Consider the following 18,207-nt stretch of genomic DNA (forward strand, 5'->3'; position numbering starts at 1 on the left):
CTCTATTTTCCGACATCTCCTTTCTAATGCTCCTCAGCGAGACATATCAAACGCAGCCACCTGATCTCATGATCTATCACTCCTGGCTGTAAGGGAATCCCCCTGAAGCCGAATAGAGCCTGTGCTGTTTGGTTCAGACCTGCGATGAGTTACAGCTCTGTTTGTTTAGTAACCGGCAGAGACGCTTCAGTGAAAGCAAGAGGAAATTAATGTGCGGCTTGATGCCTTTTCGACCGTAAACTACGAAGCAACAGGGAACAAAAATTCAGGAACTACACCCAAAGAGGCGAAACGTTCGTTTTGTGCATGAAGACTGACGAAGCATGATGAGGCCAAGTTTAAGGCGGCCTTTTGCATGATTTGACAAAGTTACCATGTGATTCTTTATAACTCACTCTGTCACTGTGATGTGTTAGAACAGATGTTAAAAGACATACAGAAGGCCCACCACAGTGCATTGTGGTGGGCCTCAGCCAGCACTCTAATCCACCTTCATCATTCTGCCAAATGATTGAATCTCCTTAAGAAGAAAGGTGTTCCAGGAGAGTTTAACTGACTTAGATCACATCTGACTGTAATGTGAATTACACACCCTGCTTGGTAAGTAATCTGTCAGCGTTTAATCACGGACCAGCCCGCTACTCACCTCCTCTGTGGCTGCTGACGAGCTTCACATGCTTCCAGTCAGTTAATGACGCTTGTGCTTGCGTGTGTTTGAGTTTAGGGCGCATACATATCTGCATGTGCAGCGCACACAAATCCCCGGGTACGTTTGCATGCATGTGAAGGAGGCTTATCCGATACAGAGGTTACATCATAGGAAACAACCAGCGGATGTGTAATCTGCACTCTGCACCCTGGCGCCCGCATCGTGCCACCAAATTCCCACATTTCGCAGATACGCAAGCACTTTCTATTTGTGTGGATAGTTGTATGTGTAAACGCTGCCTCTCCTCCAGCTAAAGCTCACTTTTGGTGGTACCTACAGTATGTCGGCAGAGCCCTACATTTAGGCATTGGCTTCTCCCTCGTGGCGATCAGTGACGTCCTTAGTTGACCTGATCTCACTGAAACATCAATTTAAGGTCAAGGATGTTGAGATCAGGATGAAAACTGTGGCAAAAAAACCCAAAAAGGAATCAAAACTTGGTGTAATCGTGACAGTTAAGATCACCAGATAAATGATGTATTGTTGTGAGTGTGATGGCAAATTTCCACTCTGCTAGTACTTTTTTAATTTTTTTGTCTTTGGAGGCCTTACGCAAAACAACAAGACCGTAAATAACATTTATGGTTTGAGTGCCTTGCTGATTGGTCACAGGACGTATTTCCTCTCCGGACACAGATAAGAGGTTAGCCACAGAATGTTTAGGTTAAGTGTACAGATCTCTCTGTGAGGTCTCATCCTATCCCATTGGTGCACTCCCCCATTATAAGATTTGCATACAGCTACATATCAGCAATAAAGAGATCTTTAGTCTGGTGCAAGGTACAGTCGTCGGGTTTGAAAGTGTGACGAGACATTTGGTATCAGCGGACGCCGAACAGCGACCTTCAGACCTCGGCACACTCCTTTGTCGACGTAACCGTTACAAATCCCAGCTGATTTCACGATGAGGGTGTGTCCGACCTGCTAGTTGTGCGATTAGTGACATTTAGGAACACATGAGCCCATTATCATGAGCTAAACTAGTTTGGAGGAGGCCGACACCGAGCTACCGATGGTCTGGGGCTTATAGAATATAGTGTGCCTCAGGAGGCGTTGTGAAGCAGACGTCCTCTTAGTTTTGTTCTTATCCAATATTCTTTCTCATTTTGTTGCTATGCAACAGCCCCCCGAACTTCTTTGGGAGCCGTCAGAGTCGTTTAGAACGAGCGGTCGCCTCTCTGTGTCGTCTCACACACACCTAGCAGCCGGGAGCTCCTCACAGGACACTGATTGGTCCGTGCTCTGGCTCGCCGGACACAAACGCATTATTTGAAGCGTCACAAGATGGATTTTTTGTGTGCCGTAATAATAAACAATCGGCCACACACCTGCAATTTATGATCTAGTGTTTTTTATCATTCAGCACAACTGGATGACAGCACATTTGGATGATCTCTCTAGATGCACTGAACGTTCTTAAGAGAAAATTAAGAGAGACTTAAGACAAAGCGCCATGAGACCTGATGTATATATATATATATACACTGTATGTGTGTGTGTGTGTGTGTGTGTGTGTGTGTGTGTGTCTGTGTGTGTGTGTGTATATATATATATATATATATATATATATATATATATATATATATATATACACACACACACACACAGACACACACACACACAGGGGTGGTTGTTACCCACAGAACAGCTGGACATTGGAGCAAGTGGAAGTTGTGAGCCTTGCTCAAAGGCACCTTGACATAGTTAAGTTAGTAATGGGACAAATACAAGCGTGTGTCCCGCAATGGAATTATTTTCAACTGTGACAAAAGACGAGTGCTGTCTCAAAATGTAAGTGAGGAGACAGAGGTCGATGGAGGATTAGCAGCATGCGGGAGGAAGATAAACGATGATTGAAACCTCTCGTGGCCGCTCAAAAAGCTGAACCAAACACACACACAGAGACGCAGACACACACAGGTTCACCTCTAAATATGGGCTATAAAAGACTTAATCTGTGTGTCCTGCAATGAGTTATTCAATCTGGTGTCTCACTTCACATCTACCAAAACTTCTCAGCCCTTCGGGGCTCTTAGTAAATACCACATACTGCTTCTCTGCTGTCTTTAAGGTTATGACACTATTACTTTTTTTAATTTATGTACAATGGATGCAGTGATATATTTTTTGGGCCTCTTGGGTCAGAATGATCCACGAATGGCATTAAACATGCTGCAATATGTTCTACTTTTTGTATTGACTAATGGCTGTTTGGCATGAGGCAGGTAGTACACAGAGTGTTAATGAGAAATTGTTTGCAAAAGAAAACAGATGCTAATGTTGCTGTTAATAAGAGCCCTAAGGATGAATCCCAATAGATGTATCTTAAAACCCAAACTATGAGAAACTAAAGAGGCAAAAGGCTTCAGGGTTCCTTTGCCAGCAAGTGACCTGCCTTCACATACAGTGCTCTAATCCGTTGTTTATATGAGAATATTGATCAACGCATTTTTAAATTGCGGTTGGATTAAGCGTATTCGTTCAGCATGACCACATTACGTGACATCGCACAACACACCGGCGCAACCACAAGACCAACTCCTAATGTCCCAGTTGGTATGGAACACTTCTATCTTTAGTTTCTTTGTTAGCGCTAATCAACGTTTTGTTCCACTTCCACATAAAGAGTGACATCCTCTCTGCAAACTGGCTTGTACAAAGCATAGGAAGTGGGACAGCTTTTTACAGAGGAACAGGGGGAGTGATTTGCGGGGGGGGGGGGGGGGGGGGGGGGGGGGGGGGGGAATCTGTATTTATCAGAGGGAATGAGACAGAATCCTCTTATAATAGACCTAAATAACCAGCCGTGGGGTTAGGTTGGTTGGTTATGGGGGTTGTCAAAGGATAGTTATTATTAACATGACTAAGTCCACAGGGAGAGGGAGCAGCTGGGGCCAAGATTTACAGCTGACAGCGCCACCTCTATTGACACTCTGACTGATGAAGTACTGTACACGGTACCACCCGCCCACACAGAAAGGGAGTGGAGAAAATGGAGTCACTGTTAATCACACTGAGTAATCATATGTCACGTTCTGGACAAAAGACACAGAAGTCAAGGGGGAATTAAAAACCATACCGCTCATGATTATTTATGCAGACTTGAAAGCTTTATCGTTAGCAGGTCTCAAAGGACATTAACAAAAAATAATCAGAAGGCAGAAAACAAGTGATGTAAAGAATCAAATTAAGAGGTATTAATCACAAAACTAAACAATTAACCAAGCTCAAGCTTTCAGACCAAACGTTAAATAAAAATGAGGAAGAAATCCAGAGAAAACACAAACATAAACAGACATGCTTTGTCTCTTTTGTTTTGACTGAACCGTTTTAATTGAATTACCAAATTAAACATCTTTAAATAAAAATGTACTATTCCTACTACTAGAAGCGGTATCAATAGTGGAACAACCCCAGTACTACCGGCAGAAGTAACAGCTGCAGTAGCAGTAGTAGTTGCAGGGGGAGTAGTAGTAGTAGTAGTACTACTTAGTACTTCGTAATAATATTAGTAGTCGTGGCAGAAGTAGTAGCACTTGTAGTAGGGGTTGCAACAGTAGTGTTGTAGTAGTGGTAGAAGTAGTAGTACTAATAGTAGTTGAAAAGCCACAGTAGTACCAGTAGTGGTAGTAGTTTTCATAGTAGTAGCATTAGTAGCAGAGGTATTAGTAGGAACATATCAGCTCTGGACACATAAAACAATAGATCTGTGACACATTCATCCTCTTAACATTCATCTACTGAAAGGCTGATAAAACTGTCCTCAGGATGTCTCATGCAGCACTTCTACTGTTCAGACACATCACTGCTAGTCGCCCTCAGAGCAGTGATGTCATGATACACTCAGTCACCCCCAGTCTAGACGGTCACACAGAAACCTGCCGAGAGTGATGAATGAACTGCTAAAACGGCCTTAATACAGTGTGAATCCTGTTGTGTCGAGTATTTCAGAGGCACGTGCACTCCACACATACTGTACGTGCTCCTGCCTGCACCGTGTTAGAGGCCAATTAACCAAGCTCCAACTGGTTGATAACTAAGAATACATTTCTCTTGTGGCCTCAACCCAACAGCTGTCACTTCCCACAGTAACATTTTGAGGCAACACCAGTTGAGAACGTTATCGAACTAAGATAATTATAAACCAGTAGTTTTGCAAGTTACACAAAGGATTAGGTGCGTGTGTGTGTGTGTGTGGGGGGGGGGGGGGGGTCTTTCCGAAAATCAGGTTTTGGTTTCCTGAATTGTCACCAAGACACTGGAGATATTTACAGAAGCCCAAGATGAAACCAACACGGTGGTTTAACCCCCAGCCACAGAAAGTTGCTAATTCAAGTGACATTTTGACTGAAAAGAGGGGTAGCATGTGTGTGCGTGTGCGTGTGTGTACACATGCCTGTGGCCAGTTCCGTGTGAAACCGAGGGGCCGTGTAGCCTTGTTTACATAAAGCCGGTGGTTTGTATCACCACAGATAATGATTGGGTTACAGTGAATGTTTGAGTTGCTGCTTTGCCGAAAGCTTGGCAAAGCTCCGCTACGGTCATCAGAGACACAAAAGAACTACACACCTAAAAGGTCTCTTTTACACTCGCCGCAGATTCAAAGTCGCCTCCGATACACAGTGGAGTAGTTAAAAAAAAAAAAGACGACGGACGGGCAGGAAGTCAGATCAAGTCGACTTTCGCTTGAGTTGATTCATTTCCTGTTGAACTTGCCGCTCCAAAAAGTACTTTCTTTCCATCAGTCACTAGGGGCTGTACGTTTCAGCCTTTGCTGAGACACTGAGTCCAAACGGCAGCGTCTCGTGTATCAGGTGACTGACGACACATGCTGCTACGTGCATGGAAGCCGACCGAGACACGAGGGGAGACTAAACCAAACGGACGAGCCGGCTACGTCCACGACCTCAGATCTATAACTCAGCATTAACACGGAGGGATGTCCCCGCTGTTTTCTGTTAATACCCCTAAATTCAGCAGCAGCTAAATCTAGTTGGTAAAGGACATCTTTAACAGGACTGATATTGTGATGATGTATAACAACACTCGAACCAAAGAGCTGATGAGGTGGAGCATAAATTATGAATTAGACCTGATTAAAAAATGAAGAAGAAAAAGTATTACAATTATTAAAATTCATCCTGGGGAGGGGGGGCAGAGGGGGCAACAATATGGAGACCAAATTTCAGGCAGATATGAATGTTCAAATGAACCGAATTTCTGGTAATACAAGGTATAAAACTAGGTCGTACTGCATGTCCAACATTATGTGTCCGTAATGTGTGTAAGTGGATCATTCATGCACTTTTCATTCATGCAGGAGTCTGCTTTCACGACCGGCCTTATGAGGAAGCTAATCAATAGAAATGCTGTCTAATGGTCTCCATCATCAATAATACAGTGAGGCTGCAAGTTTGGCCTTGACGATATTCAGCATCTCAGAGAGTGTGCATCTGTTTTATCATCCCGCTGTATTTGTTGCATCCTACGACCTGGTAACTGTACACACAGTTGACTCACAATGTTATGTGAGTAAAAACACCCCAAAAAACAGTTCCATACAGCTCATATGGTGCCATAATCTGTGTGTAACGTATACTATGTGTCTCAGCTCAGCCCAGACACAAACACACACTCAAAGGATGTGAAAAACGAAACTTTACAGTCCATGTTGATACTGTATGCAGGCGGTCCTGCCCTAAAAAAACAGTGCTGCTCTTCAATCTTTGGTAAAATTCCTAAAACCGACTGTCAGGGACTCTCAACCACTGAATGAAAGTGAAATGGGAAGGTGTGTCTGTGCAATATGGCCCATTCTATCTATTTCAATAAAGATACATGTCAAGGTATAGCATGTTTGTATAATAATACAATACTTTGCATGATATAACCACATGGGTAAGCCAGTTTGTGTATACGCCAGTGATAATTCATTACATGAAAGATACATGGTATATTCTTAAGAACTTCAGTGCAAAAATAATCACAACAAAGCTGACTGGACTGGGGTAAATGTAGTACTCTGCCTAATTAAGGGGTCATCATCATCTGACCTAGTGAGACGTCGGTCGTCAGATGCAAACCAGCAAACTCCTCTGTATTCCTCTCCTCAAGACACAATAAGCGTAAATTCTCACTCTCACACAAAGCAGCCGCACGCATTTCCCAGCTTCCGCATGATTTTGAAGCCCTCTGATTGATGGAATCATCCGCGCTCGCGTTTGAGAGGGGTGATGTCACTGTTAAGCATAATGCAGCATCGGCATTTACAGTACATTAACGGCCAGGCTGAAAGCCCCAGATGCAGCACAGACAAGTCCCCTCAGTTGGAGTACTTTCGGCCCGGGAAAGTGGGCGGAGGACTCTCACTGAGGGCCAAACACCACCTTGTACATCGCCTCTTGAAACACACGTTCACAGGCACGCTTTAGTGTCATTTAACGTTCTGTGAGACAAGGCAAGCGATGGTTTGTGCTGTAACATAGCAAAACAACAGACTACAATAAAAGCCCTCCCATGCAGCACTGTGCTCCACACATAACATGCAGCTGTAACCGTTGTACTGCGGCGGCAGTGCTTGTGTTGCACGGTACACCGATGTTTAGGTTTCGGCAGTGGTTTGGTTTCGGTGTCAGCATCGAGTTATTTAGGCATCTCGTATCGAACACGATCACATATGCACCAACATGCACTAAAAGGCATCGAAGGCCAGCCCCGACTATGTGAACCAGGTCTCCCACATCTCTAGACATTACTATACGGTACATTTATATTGCAAAAATAGAGACTTTTTTAATTTAAATGTTTGGCTTTATCTTCAAATTTATTTGAAAATGCTTTGCTTTGAAGTGATGGATTCAGCATCTAAACAATCTGCACTGAAAACACATTGTGGTTGTTCACACTGCTGCAGGCGTGACCGTGTGAAATCCGAATTTCGGAGAAATTAAACTGGGTGGAGAGACCGCCCATAAACGCAACAGACACTACGGCACACGTGTAGTAGTGTCTGTTGGATTTATTATCACACGTGAACTCAGTCAGCATCAAAATCTCTCCGCGTACTAAAAAAAAAAAACAGAAAAAAAATATATTGTATCCACTTGACTCGGAGAAGCTGCTCTCCTCAGTCTGTACGCTCCAAGGACGGCCCCGCACAGCAGCCACCCTCTGCGGCGTTTAAACTCGCAAACACCGGCCTCGAGGTCAGGCACAGCCTCGCCTCGAGGGCCGAGTGACCTCAGCAGGAGCTCTGACCTCTGCTGTAAACCATCTGCCTCAGGTCGGCCTGTGCAAATTAATCTTGTTCCGCCTGACCAGCCCACAGGTGGACGTGGCTGCCAGCTATTTTGTTACATCTTTTTAATACACAGAACAGGTGTCTGTTTTTTGCTAAGTGAATACATGTCGTTTTTCTCTCCTATGTTATACACACATCTAAAATGAATGAGATGAGATGTTGTTCAGTAGCTTGCACTTTTCAAGGAGCCCTCTTTATTTACAGTCTCCCTTTGAAACAGAGCCTTCGGTTAAAGTAGATAGCAGCCCCCATTATCAGCCACTAATCCCCACAAGGATCGCTTACATACAATAGATTCTTTGTGTCACCTTCCTCCATGGCAACTCAACAAAAAAAAAAAGCTGTTCTCCACCTTGCTAACCTACTTCACCCCTCATTGTCAGAACTGGCGTTCTAACTTTTGAATGTCCTTTCATACCGTAAAACAATGAGAAGAAAGACGTTTTTAATAAAGCAAAAACAAAACAACTACAAAAGTGTCCGACACTTGTTCTGCTGCTGTATAACTAACGAAAAAGAAAAGATGGAAGTAACGTGTTTTAACAAGCAGGCTGTGGAGGTTAAAACGACCCCGACTCCCGGGCAGCACCAGCTAGCTCGTTGGGGCACAACAACAGAGTCCACGGCGGCTGCTCGTGGCGGGTGGAAGAAAAACGCACCGTCCACTCCCCAGCTCAGCACCACCTGAAACCGTCATGTCCGCAACAGTTCACACACAAATATATAGATATATAAATATGAGCCGCTGACATATATTCATATGTATATGTATTTAGCCCCGTGCGCTTTCCTCGTGTCCAGCTTCGCGGAAGAAAAGTTTATTGACGTCGAAGCCTTTCGTCGCGCGCTTCACCGAACCAGGCGGCGGATGAAAGACACGCTGGCAACGTTTCCCCCCGCGTGTTGAATACAAGGTGGAAGCTTACCTTTGTACTGCAGCGCGTTGCCCGTTCGTATTTTCACAGTTCCGCTAATGGACTCTCCCGGACCGTAAACCACCTTGTTGTTGGCAAAAGTGATATCAAATTCTTGAAGCTTTCCCATGGCTCCGCTCCGCTGCTCCGCTACTCCGCTCTGCGTCTCTGAAAGCAGCGAGGAGGCGACGCCGCGCTCTCACCTGCTGCGGCGAGCGTCCCCTGGAGACCGGTGACGTCACGTTAACAGCCCGGTGAGAGTAATGGGAGGGATGATGACCGACGCGCTGTGGTGGATGGACTGAAAGTGGACGTGCCTTTTGTATTCCAGTTGCAGATTCAATGTAGAGGGATCATACATCCAAACGAACAGGGTTTGAAACTTGTTTTGTAAAATATTTTGCGGACTTCAATTTAAATCATGAATACAATTAACTCAACCAATGTAAGAAGGAAAGAAAGAAAGGAAATGGTCAATATTCTGAATTATTTTGATTCTGTATGCTTATGATTTTATTTTTTTGTGCGTGTGTGTGTGTGTAACTTAAAGAGCATGAAAAAGCAATAAAGAGCTCCATTTACCAGCAAAACAATGTTGGTGATAGACTTCAAGAGGTGCGTTGACTTTTTATAATATATATATTTCAAACAGTAATTCATTGTTTTTGGGGTTTTTTTGCGGGGCGTGGGGGACTAGAATCATAAAAGAACCCAATAATTATAAATATCCTCAGATCAATTCATCCTTTAACATGATTGGTTATAAAGTTGTTACATCCAGCAGGTCTGACTGCACAATACTTTTCAAAATGTTACTTCACACTTTCTGAGAAATGCTGTCCATTAGTGCCCTACAGATATGTCATTGCAGATGCATTTCCATCCCTCATGAGGCCATGAGAATCGTAGACATTGCTATAGGCAATTGTCTGGCCGCATATTTGTGTGTGTGGCCATCAAATTATACACAAAGGAACTTTTAAATATATTCAACACATAAGCAATGTAAGGGAAAGAAGATGTTATCATGTTATCTTCCCCCATGTTTGATCATGCTTAATCTAATCATGTGACCTTTGACTGAATGAACACTGGCCCGACTATCTAAACTAAGGAATTGTTTCCCATCTGGAGGTCATCAGAAGATGATCAGAAGGCTGATCAACAAAGACATGCTCGTTACAAACTACTAACATTGTTGCATTGTCGGAGAAAATATCCACGGACATTAGAATTGGAGTAATGCATGCTGGCATTTAGTAACACACAAACTAGTAAAAATACATAAATTAATTAGCATGAAAATGTCTTAGCCTTCCCATCTCTGCACACACTTCATGTCTCTGAAAGTGCTTCCTGTCCCTGCCTGTACTTCCTGTCTGAATGTGCGGCGGTGGTCGGCTAGAGTGTGAACGTTATGGTGGCTGTCTGCATGAAAAAGCTCACAGAAAAAGACCCGTACTGTCTTCACATGTTCCATCATGGAGCTTTAACATGTTGCATTTAGCAGAAGACACAAAACATACATCAAACACACAGAGACATTCATTTTCTCTCTCTCTTTTTCTCTAATTTCTCTCTGGCATCCCTCCCTCATCTCTCGCTCCCTCTCTCGTCTCTCTCTCATATCTCTCATCCCTCATCTCTCTCATCTCTCATCTCTCTCATCGCTCCCTCTCATCTCTCTCTCTCTCTCATCTCTCTCATCTCTCTCATCGCTCCCTCTCATCTCTCTCTCTTTCTCATCTCTCTCATCTGTCATCTCTCTCATCGCTCCCTCTCATCTCTCTCTTTCTCTCATCTATTATCTCTCTCATCACTCTCACTCTCTCTCCCTCTCCCGTCTCTCTCTCTCTCATCCCCCCCTCTCTCATCTCTCTCTCTCTCTCATCTCTCATCTCTCTCATCTCTCTCATCACTCCCTCTCATCTCTCTCTCTCTCTCTCTCTCTCTCTCTCTCATCTCTCTCATCACTCTCTCTCCCTCTCCTGTCTCTCTCTCTCATCCCCCCCTCTCTCATCTCTCTCTCATCTCTCTCTCTCCTCATGTCATCATGTCAACCGACTGCTAATATTTTCCATTAAGACATATGTTTCCATGACGACAGCCAAACACCACGGTTGCCAAGTTACTGCCTGTATCCATGGAAATCTGGTATGCGCTGGCATCTGATCTGGTCCACAGAATCCCTCGTTTTATTTTGGTGTGTTTTTTGTTTACTCGTGTTAGAAAAGCAGCTTGAATAATGAGTCATTTTGACACTGCGGCTGAAAGCGAGAGGCTCGTATGTCAGGAGGTAACAGGATAAGATGTTAATGCCATATGTCAGATGCACTGAGCATCAGGCGGAGGTTAATCCATGGCAGGGATGACGCGACAGCCTCCTTCATGTCCTGTCTGCCTGCAAATGTTGTCCTTTATGGTTTATTGCTGACTTCCTATCACATCTCACTCATTATCGACACTCAGATTGATCTTGGTTCTGACTGGTGAATTAGAATTTGTTTAAATATGCAGTCATGGTGAGACAAAGTGAGACGAAAATGAACCAGCGGCTCCACCTGCTGGGCAATGTTCAGCCCTTTACGCCTGTAACACAACACTAGAGGTGGTTAAGTCTAGATGATGGTTGTATTTCTGTCATATTCATTAAATGTGTTGTAACTTTGTAACGCTGTTCATCTGTACACATGACATCTATTGCTTCTGTCCATCCGGGGAGAGGGATCCTCCTCTGTTGCTCTCTTCTTTCTTCCCTTTTTTCCCCCGTGAAATGTTTTTTTCTGTTATTTGGGAGTTTTTCCTGATCCAATGTGAGGTCAAAGGTCAGGGATGTCGTATGTGTACAGATTGTAAAGCCCTCTGAGGCAAATTTGTAATGTGTGATATTGGGCTATATAAAATAAACTGAATTGAAAAAACTGAATGTACGTTTTTGAACTAGAAATCAGATGAATAATTATCTTAAAGATTTGATAACAATATATGAATTGTAGGTGTGTAATACAGACACACTTACATCTTGTGATATTCTTAATTAAATATCTCAAAATCAATGTATACTGAAATATATACTGATATATACTGCACTTTTATAATGTGGAAAGGCCCACACTACTTTCACAATGATTCATAACGTGAATTTGATGACCAGAAAATAAGAATGATTCACTGTTACGGTCTTAGTAACGAGAAAAGACAATCACTCAATTATATCTCAATATAAGAATCAACTGTCCCCCAAGAATCTCTTTGCCAATGCACTGACCAAATTAACTGCAAAAATGTCCTGCGGCTGAAGAAGTAAAACACGGAAGTAGTCTTATTTGAGAAAGATGAGGAGAGCCACTCCTGTGTTTTATGATCTAAGCAGCCCATAAAAAGTGGAATTTCTTATTTCACAGACATTGAACAGGTAAGTTTGTCATGAATGTCCCCTTTAAGTCGTTCCACTGGCTGGCTTAACTTTAAAACACCCCTGCTGGTAATAAAGCACTAAATGGGGCAGAACCCAATGCTTTTTGTCAAATGATCAAATGCACTTTATTTTCCATATTCTTTCAGTAGATCTAATGCACTCTTCCTTAATCTTTTATTATGTTAACTGTTTTATTGTTTTCTCACTATAGCTCTGTTAACTGCTGACTTGCAAAGTCAAAGCTTTGAAAAGAATTGTGCAAAATAAAGAAACCCGGCATCACATTTTATTTGACAAATATGATATTTTGCATACCAACAAGACAAACAAGACGGACACAGTGAATAGCGTAGCACCGTTGTGTATATATTTCACCCACACTTACAAGTGTAACACTAGTTTTAAGCGACAATGACTCATTAATGTAGCATAATGTCGGCTCCGAAAAAAAGGAGAAAAAAAGTGGAAAGTCCTGTTCTGACAGAGCTGCTGTACAAAATATTTCTACAGACATTAACTGTACTGTCTGTGCACATCTAAACTTAGATAAATAACACCGAAACAAAAATAAATGAAGAACTGAGAGGCAGATCATTCTAAGTTTCTGGAGCACCTCTTCTTCTACTTGCTCTCGTCTGCGTCTTCTGAATCGAGCAGGCAGGTGACAGTGATGGCCTCGGTCACTGCGTACGGGTCGCAGTTTGCGGCGGGCCGACGGTCCTCGAAGTAACCTTTCTGCTCCTGGCCCACCTGGCGCGGGATGCGGATGCTGGCGCCCCGGTTGGCCACTCCGGCAGAGAAGTCATCGATGGAGGAGGTCTCATGGAGACCCGTGAGGCGCCTCATGTTGTCCTTCCCTCCGTGCGGGTCGTACATTCGGATGTGCTCGGCGTGTTTTTTGCCCAGCTTCTCGATGGCCTGCTCGATGTATCTGTCATCAGAGGGAACAAGGGACAGTTGAGGTATGGGAGGTTGTTGTCTGAATGTTGATAGACAGGAGGTTCGTGCATCAATAAGAGACTGAAAGTGTCCAATGATATGACTGAGGATTATCACAGTTGTGGAAAACAGAAATTGTAGTCATAATTTTTTTTTTTTCTCTCTTAGAGGCCGAAGAAAGTAACTGTTAACACATCACCGCACGTCAGTTGGTGTTGTGCACCTTGGCAAACACTGGCTTATTTGTGCATTCCAGCAGACAAAGCAACATTGATATTTAGCCACGTTTCGGGTCACCTGAAGAATGAAAGTCCAATATTTACTCTCTTTAATCTCTGTGTTTGGTCTCCGGCCAAGTCCTGAGAGAATTATTATGTAAAACCGAACCAAAAATGGTCAAAATAAGGACACAAAAAGTAAAGTGCATGTACATTACAATTACTTTTCAGTGTATTGTATGAAATTATTAAGATCAAATCAAAAAAAGCTATGTTAATGAACCATTTCAGTAAAAAATAAAAAATCTGTTATTTAATTTGTGATCACAAACACAATTGAAGCCATATTTGGCAACTATAAGCACTATTTACCCTAACACTGATCTTTCTAGATTAACTTGGTCAACTTGGTCTATAAAACAGTGATACAATAGTCATTTATCGACATCCTTCAAAAGCAAAAAATGTTTTCACTGGAAATTTACAGTGGGCTTTCTATTTTGTCCCCTTTGGAAGACAAAATACTCAAATTTGAGCAGGATTTAAGTGTTTGAGGAGGTGTGTTATTAATCTGTCAATGGCCAGGATAATTCCATCCTAATTCAATAATGGTGTTCCCATTTCACTGAGCTCATACATGAGTTACATGAGCATGGCAAGTTTCAAAAGTCGTGTTTACTCACTGCAGTCCTCCTTCGTCTCTCATCTGCTTGGTGCTGACGTTGGTGTGGCAACCAGCACCGTTCCAGTTGCCCTTCATTGGTTTGGGGTCCAGTGACGCGACAACACCAAAGTCTTCACTCACGCGATGCAGCAGGAAGCGTGAGACCCACAGTTGGTCGCCCATCTCAATACCCTCGCAGGGTCCCACCTGGTACTCCCACTGAGGTTACAAGAATCAGGGGCAAAGAATAAAGAACACGTGTCACACAAACATAAACAGAGAGCAATAACTGGAGTTGTCGGCATACTTGTGCCGAGGTCAAAGCACCTGCTCTTTATTACACTTACCTGAGATGGCATAACTTCAGCATTGGTGCCATAAATTGTGATTCCTGCATAGAGGCAGGCCTTGTAGTGGCATTCCACGATGTCCCGTCCATAAGCATGGTCGGCCCCCACCGCGCAGTAGAAGGGTCCTTAAAGTGGGAGACATGATAGGAAGCTTGTTAAGACAAAATAAATACAGACCTGTAGTAACAAAAAAAGTTTAAACATATTTTGTGTAGTTTGTGTACTTTATAATAAGACATACTTTATTGAGGGTTTATGAGTTGTAATTAATAGCTTGAAGAGCATCCACTTGTATTTTAAACATTTAGCCTTTATGTGTAACTGCAAACCTGACTCATTAGGCTCATTAGGCTGCATTAAAGGGCCAGTGTGTAGGATTTGGTGCCATCTAGTGGAGTGCTTGCATATTGCAACCAACTGAATGCCCCTCCACTCACTCCTCCCTTTCCACGGCTGTGGTAACGTGAGCCACAGAGGGCAAAACCTACTGACCTCCGTTGATCCTTCAGTTTCATGTCAGAACACTACAGTGGAGCTTCAGTTACCGTAAAAACATGGAAGGCTCCCTCTAGGTCCAGTGTTTGTGTTGCCCGTTCCGGGCCGCTGTCGGTTAACATGGTGGTGCAACAAGGTGGACTACGTGAAGAGGACCTGCTCCCTATGTATATATGAACTAATGCTACACACTGCAAACCCCTTAATAAAGTATGTGCCTTATTCTTATACGAGAATGAAGTGGACAAAAGGAAGAGCAAATGATGGCCGATTCACCTTGGGGTTGTGGGAATCCATTCGCGGGCCAACTGTAAGGATGTCCGTCTATTCCCAACAGCGTGTATTCCTGCTCCATGCCAAACCATATGCAGTGCTCCTTCACCTGCTCCATCACTTTGCTGCAGCTCGCTCGATGGTTCGTTTCTAGGCGGAAAGGGACAGCAGTGAGTAAGTACGACTGAACCGACTCAACAGGGTTCCGGCGATAACGCAGACGAACGGAAACGTGAGCGATGTACCTGCAGGTAAGCGGTTGTATTTGAGGACCTCGCAGAGGACCAGTTTGTTGGGGTCGAGGGAGAACGGATCCCTGAACATGCGCACTGGGCTGAGGTACATGTCGCTGTTAGAGCCTTCGGACTGGTACGTGCTCGAGCCATCAAAGTTCCACTCGGGAACATCTGCCAAGACAAATGAACCCAAAAAAACACCGGAATCAGCTGTGAAGCCCGTTAAAAACAATTCATAAAAAAACTCTTCCCCGGCATCAGGAGGCTTGCGTTGCATCACAGGGAACCAGCAACGTTGCCCCACCAGTTGCTTCAGACTCTGCATCCCTTTTGGTCATTGAGCAAAGACTGGATACTGGATATTTGATGAATGAACTCAAAATGATTCAAAAATAAACCCAGTGGCATCCCATCACACGCCTTTACAAGATATTAGTTGAAGCTGTCGGATGAACACAATGTGTGGTGGTTAGTTTGTACGCTCACAGATCAGTTGAAGAAGGAAAGGAAGGATAACATCAATAAGGTTATATTGGCATAATCTGTTTTGTGTACTATGTCGGTGTGCCAGCATCCCTCCCATGGAGTCTCTTCCTGACAACAGAGGTGTGTAATAATCTTCGTGTTGGCAATATCCCTTCATAAAAACAAACGCCTTAATCATTCTGCGCCACACATTCCTGAGACGTGCGGCTTAACCCTGAAATGAAGTTATTCATCATTCCTGTAACAGCAGACAGTTTTACAAACGAATCCCATTCATATGTGACCTTTATCTCGATGTGGAAAGTGCAAGAAGTTTAGAATTAAAGGGTAAATAATGACTCCATATACTTAAGTTACATATGCAGTTGAAGGCCAAGCATAACCAAAGTAATAAACCACAAAAAGGGGGCGTTTACCATTGAGGCTGTTTGGCTCGCTGTCCAGGGTCCGGGTCTTGTTGCGGAGCCCCTCCCCGGTGCCATCGATCCAGATGTAGGTGACCTGGCACTTCCCGCCCTGCGGCAGGCTCATGTACTGCTGCCGCACGGACTTGTTGAGGTGGGAGCTGAGCGAGACGGATGCCATGCTCACCTTTAAATGGAGAGACGTCATGTGACATGTTAGCTCTGTTGTTTATCTCCACGGCTTTCTGTTCATTCATACACCGGGTTAGTCCCTTCATTAGAGGCAGTTTAACAAGCTACTCTAAGCTTTCTGTCCTGCCTTGGAAGAAGGAGGGTTTACGTTTGCTTGGGACCTGCAGGGTCCAGATAATAACACTCACTGAAGCCAAAATGCAGAAACATCTTACTGACAGCTGATTCAAAACTGCTTGCAGTGAATGCAGCACAACTGTGCACTAATATTCACTGACAGCCAATCCTGATTTATTTATCAAAAACAATGACTGTAAATATAAATAAAATAGTTTATAATAAACGAAACGGTCTCCAACCCTCTCCATCTTTGCTTTTATTTCGTTGTACAATTTAATTAGACTTTTCTGCTCGGTGTCAGAAAAATGAAAAGTCAAACATATCACGCTACAACTGTACTATCTACTTTAAAAAAAACTAATCTACACACAACTGTGGAGTTCCCATTTACACCTTATCAATCATGCGTGATTTCACTTCATTTCATTCTACAAAATGTGTGAACAATGTATTTATTAACTGATCCAGTTGTGGATAAAGAATCAAATCAAATCATATCATACTATAACACACAGTAACATCCTTTCTTTAAAAGGTAACACCTATTTGGAAAAAACAATTAAAATACTAGTGTTCTTTTTAACCCTTCCTGTTTTTGTTAACTCAACAACATCACCACATTTAACTGTATACTTTTAAACATTACATACACGCTAAAAACAATTCATAAAAAACTCTTCCACAGAATTAGGAAGCTTGAGTTGCATCACAAGGAACCAGGAAGGTTTCCCCACCAGTTGCATCCGACTCAGCATCTCTTCTGGTTATTGAAGGAGCAAAGACGGGATATTTGATGAATGAAATCAAAACGATGACATTACTCACAACGATGTTTCGACAAACAGAGCAAAATTAAATACAAAAACACAATTAAATATTTAGACTTACTGTGTAAGAGGTGACCTTAATTGTAGTTAAGCAAGAACTTCAAGACAACTCGGTGTGTGCCGTGCCCAAACCTGCATGTGGTATTTAACTGCACTGCAAATACCACAGCGATGACGCGGGCTCACGTATCCATTAGGTCACGTGACGCGACACTCGGAGTGTGTTTGAGTGATATTTCCATTACACGCCACATGATGTTTCTATTAGACCAAATCAAATCCTGCATGCTTCTTGACTTTCAACAAAACTGAAACCTTCTTCTCTTCTGTGGGGAAAAAAAAAAAAAAAAAAAACTAAATTGCATCCATACTGTGTATTGTCAACACGTGCAAAACATTTAAATTAACCACCACTGTCAAAAAACAACCCATTCTGCTGATGTGTTTGTCCGCTGTACATGAAAACAAAAACAAACAAATCAGACAAATCATTGCACAGGTCTAGCGTCGGCACAAACACACACTGACAGACGACTCCCATGAGGAATAATGAACACCAACCTGCGCCAGAGAGGACATCTGCTGATAGCGTCCGACTGCTGTTTGCTGAGCTGAGAGTCTTGCAGCTCAGTGAACACAATTAGAGGCTAGAAGCTGCTCAT

The 18,207-nt window shown here is 43.2% G+C and overlaps 2 protein-coding genes across 4 annotated transcripts in view; both read right to left on the reverse strand.

The window, feature by feature from the left end:
• Positions 1 to 9,213, reverse strand: part of arrdc1b (arrestin domain containing 1b) — a 28,800-nt gene extending 19,587 nt beyond the window's left edge. Inside the window, exon 1 of one of the 3 annotated variants that reach the window (XM_034546539.1) lies at positions 8,936 to 9,213. In XM_034546539.1, the coding sequence (XP_034402430.1) occupies positions 8,936 to 9,053 (118 nt within the window). In that variant the 5' untranslated portion in view covers positions 9,054 to 9,213. Of the gene's footprint in view, positions 1 to 646; positions 793 to 8,935 lie in introns of those variants that run through there. The other 2 variants (XM_034546538.1, XM_034546540.1) reach the window with 2 other exon arrangements.
• Positions 9,214 to 12,614: 3,401 nt separating this feature from the next.
• Positions 12,615 to 17,687, reverse strand: LOC117740875 (glutamine synthetase-like). Its single transcript, XM_034547515.1, has 7 exons — positions 17,607 to 17,687; positions 16,419 to 16,593; positions 15,526 to 15,687; positions 15,284 to 15,430; positions 14,510 to 14,637; positions 14,182 to 14,381; positions 12,615 to 13,272 (listed from the first exon to the last, which is right to left on the reverse strand). Exons 2-7 carry the CDS (start codon positions 16,585 to 16,587, stop codon positions 12,963 to 12,965), a joined length of 1,116 nt encoding a protein of 371 aa, XP_034403406.1. The 5' UTR covers positions 16,588 to 16,593; positions 17,607 to 17,687; the 3' UTR covers positions 12,615 to 12,962.
• Positions 17,688 to 18,207: the final 520 nt, after the last annotated feature.

This window comes from Cyclopterus lumpus, chromosome 12 (assembly GCF_009769545.1).
Source record: "Cyclopterus lumpus isolate fCycLum1 chromosome 12, fCycLum1.pri, whole genome shotgun sequence".
NCBI lineage: Eukaryota > Metazoa > Chordata > Actinopteri > Perciformes > Cyclopteridae > Cyclopterus > Cyclopterus lumpus.

What these genes read in the sequence shown, in the direction of transcription:
- LOC117740875 (XM_034547515.1), bottom strand. Translation starts at nt 16,587, where the DNA reads ATGGCATCCGTCTCGCTCAGCTCCCACCTCAACAAGTCCGTGCGGCAG. An exon ending in TGGATTCCCACAACCCCAAG is followed by an intron (nt 14,638 to 15,283) that starts GTGAATCGGCCA and finishes TCCCACTTTAAG; the next exon opens with GACCCTTCTACTGCGCGGTG. An exon ending in AGAGACGAAGGAGGACTGCA is followed by an intron (nt 13,273 to 14,181) that starts GTGAGTAAACAC and finishes CTCTGATGACAG; the next exon opens with ATACATCGAGCAGGCCATCG.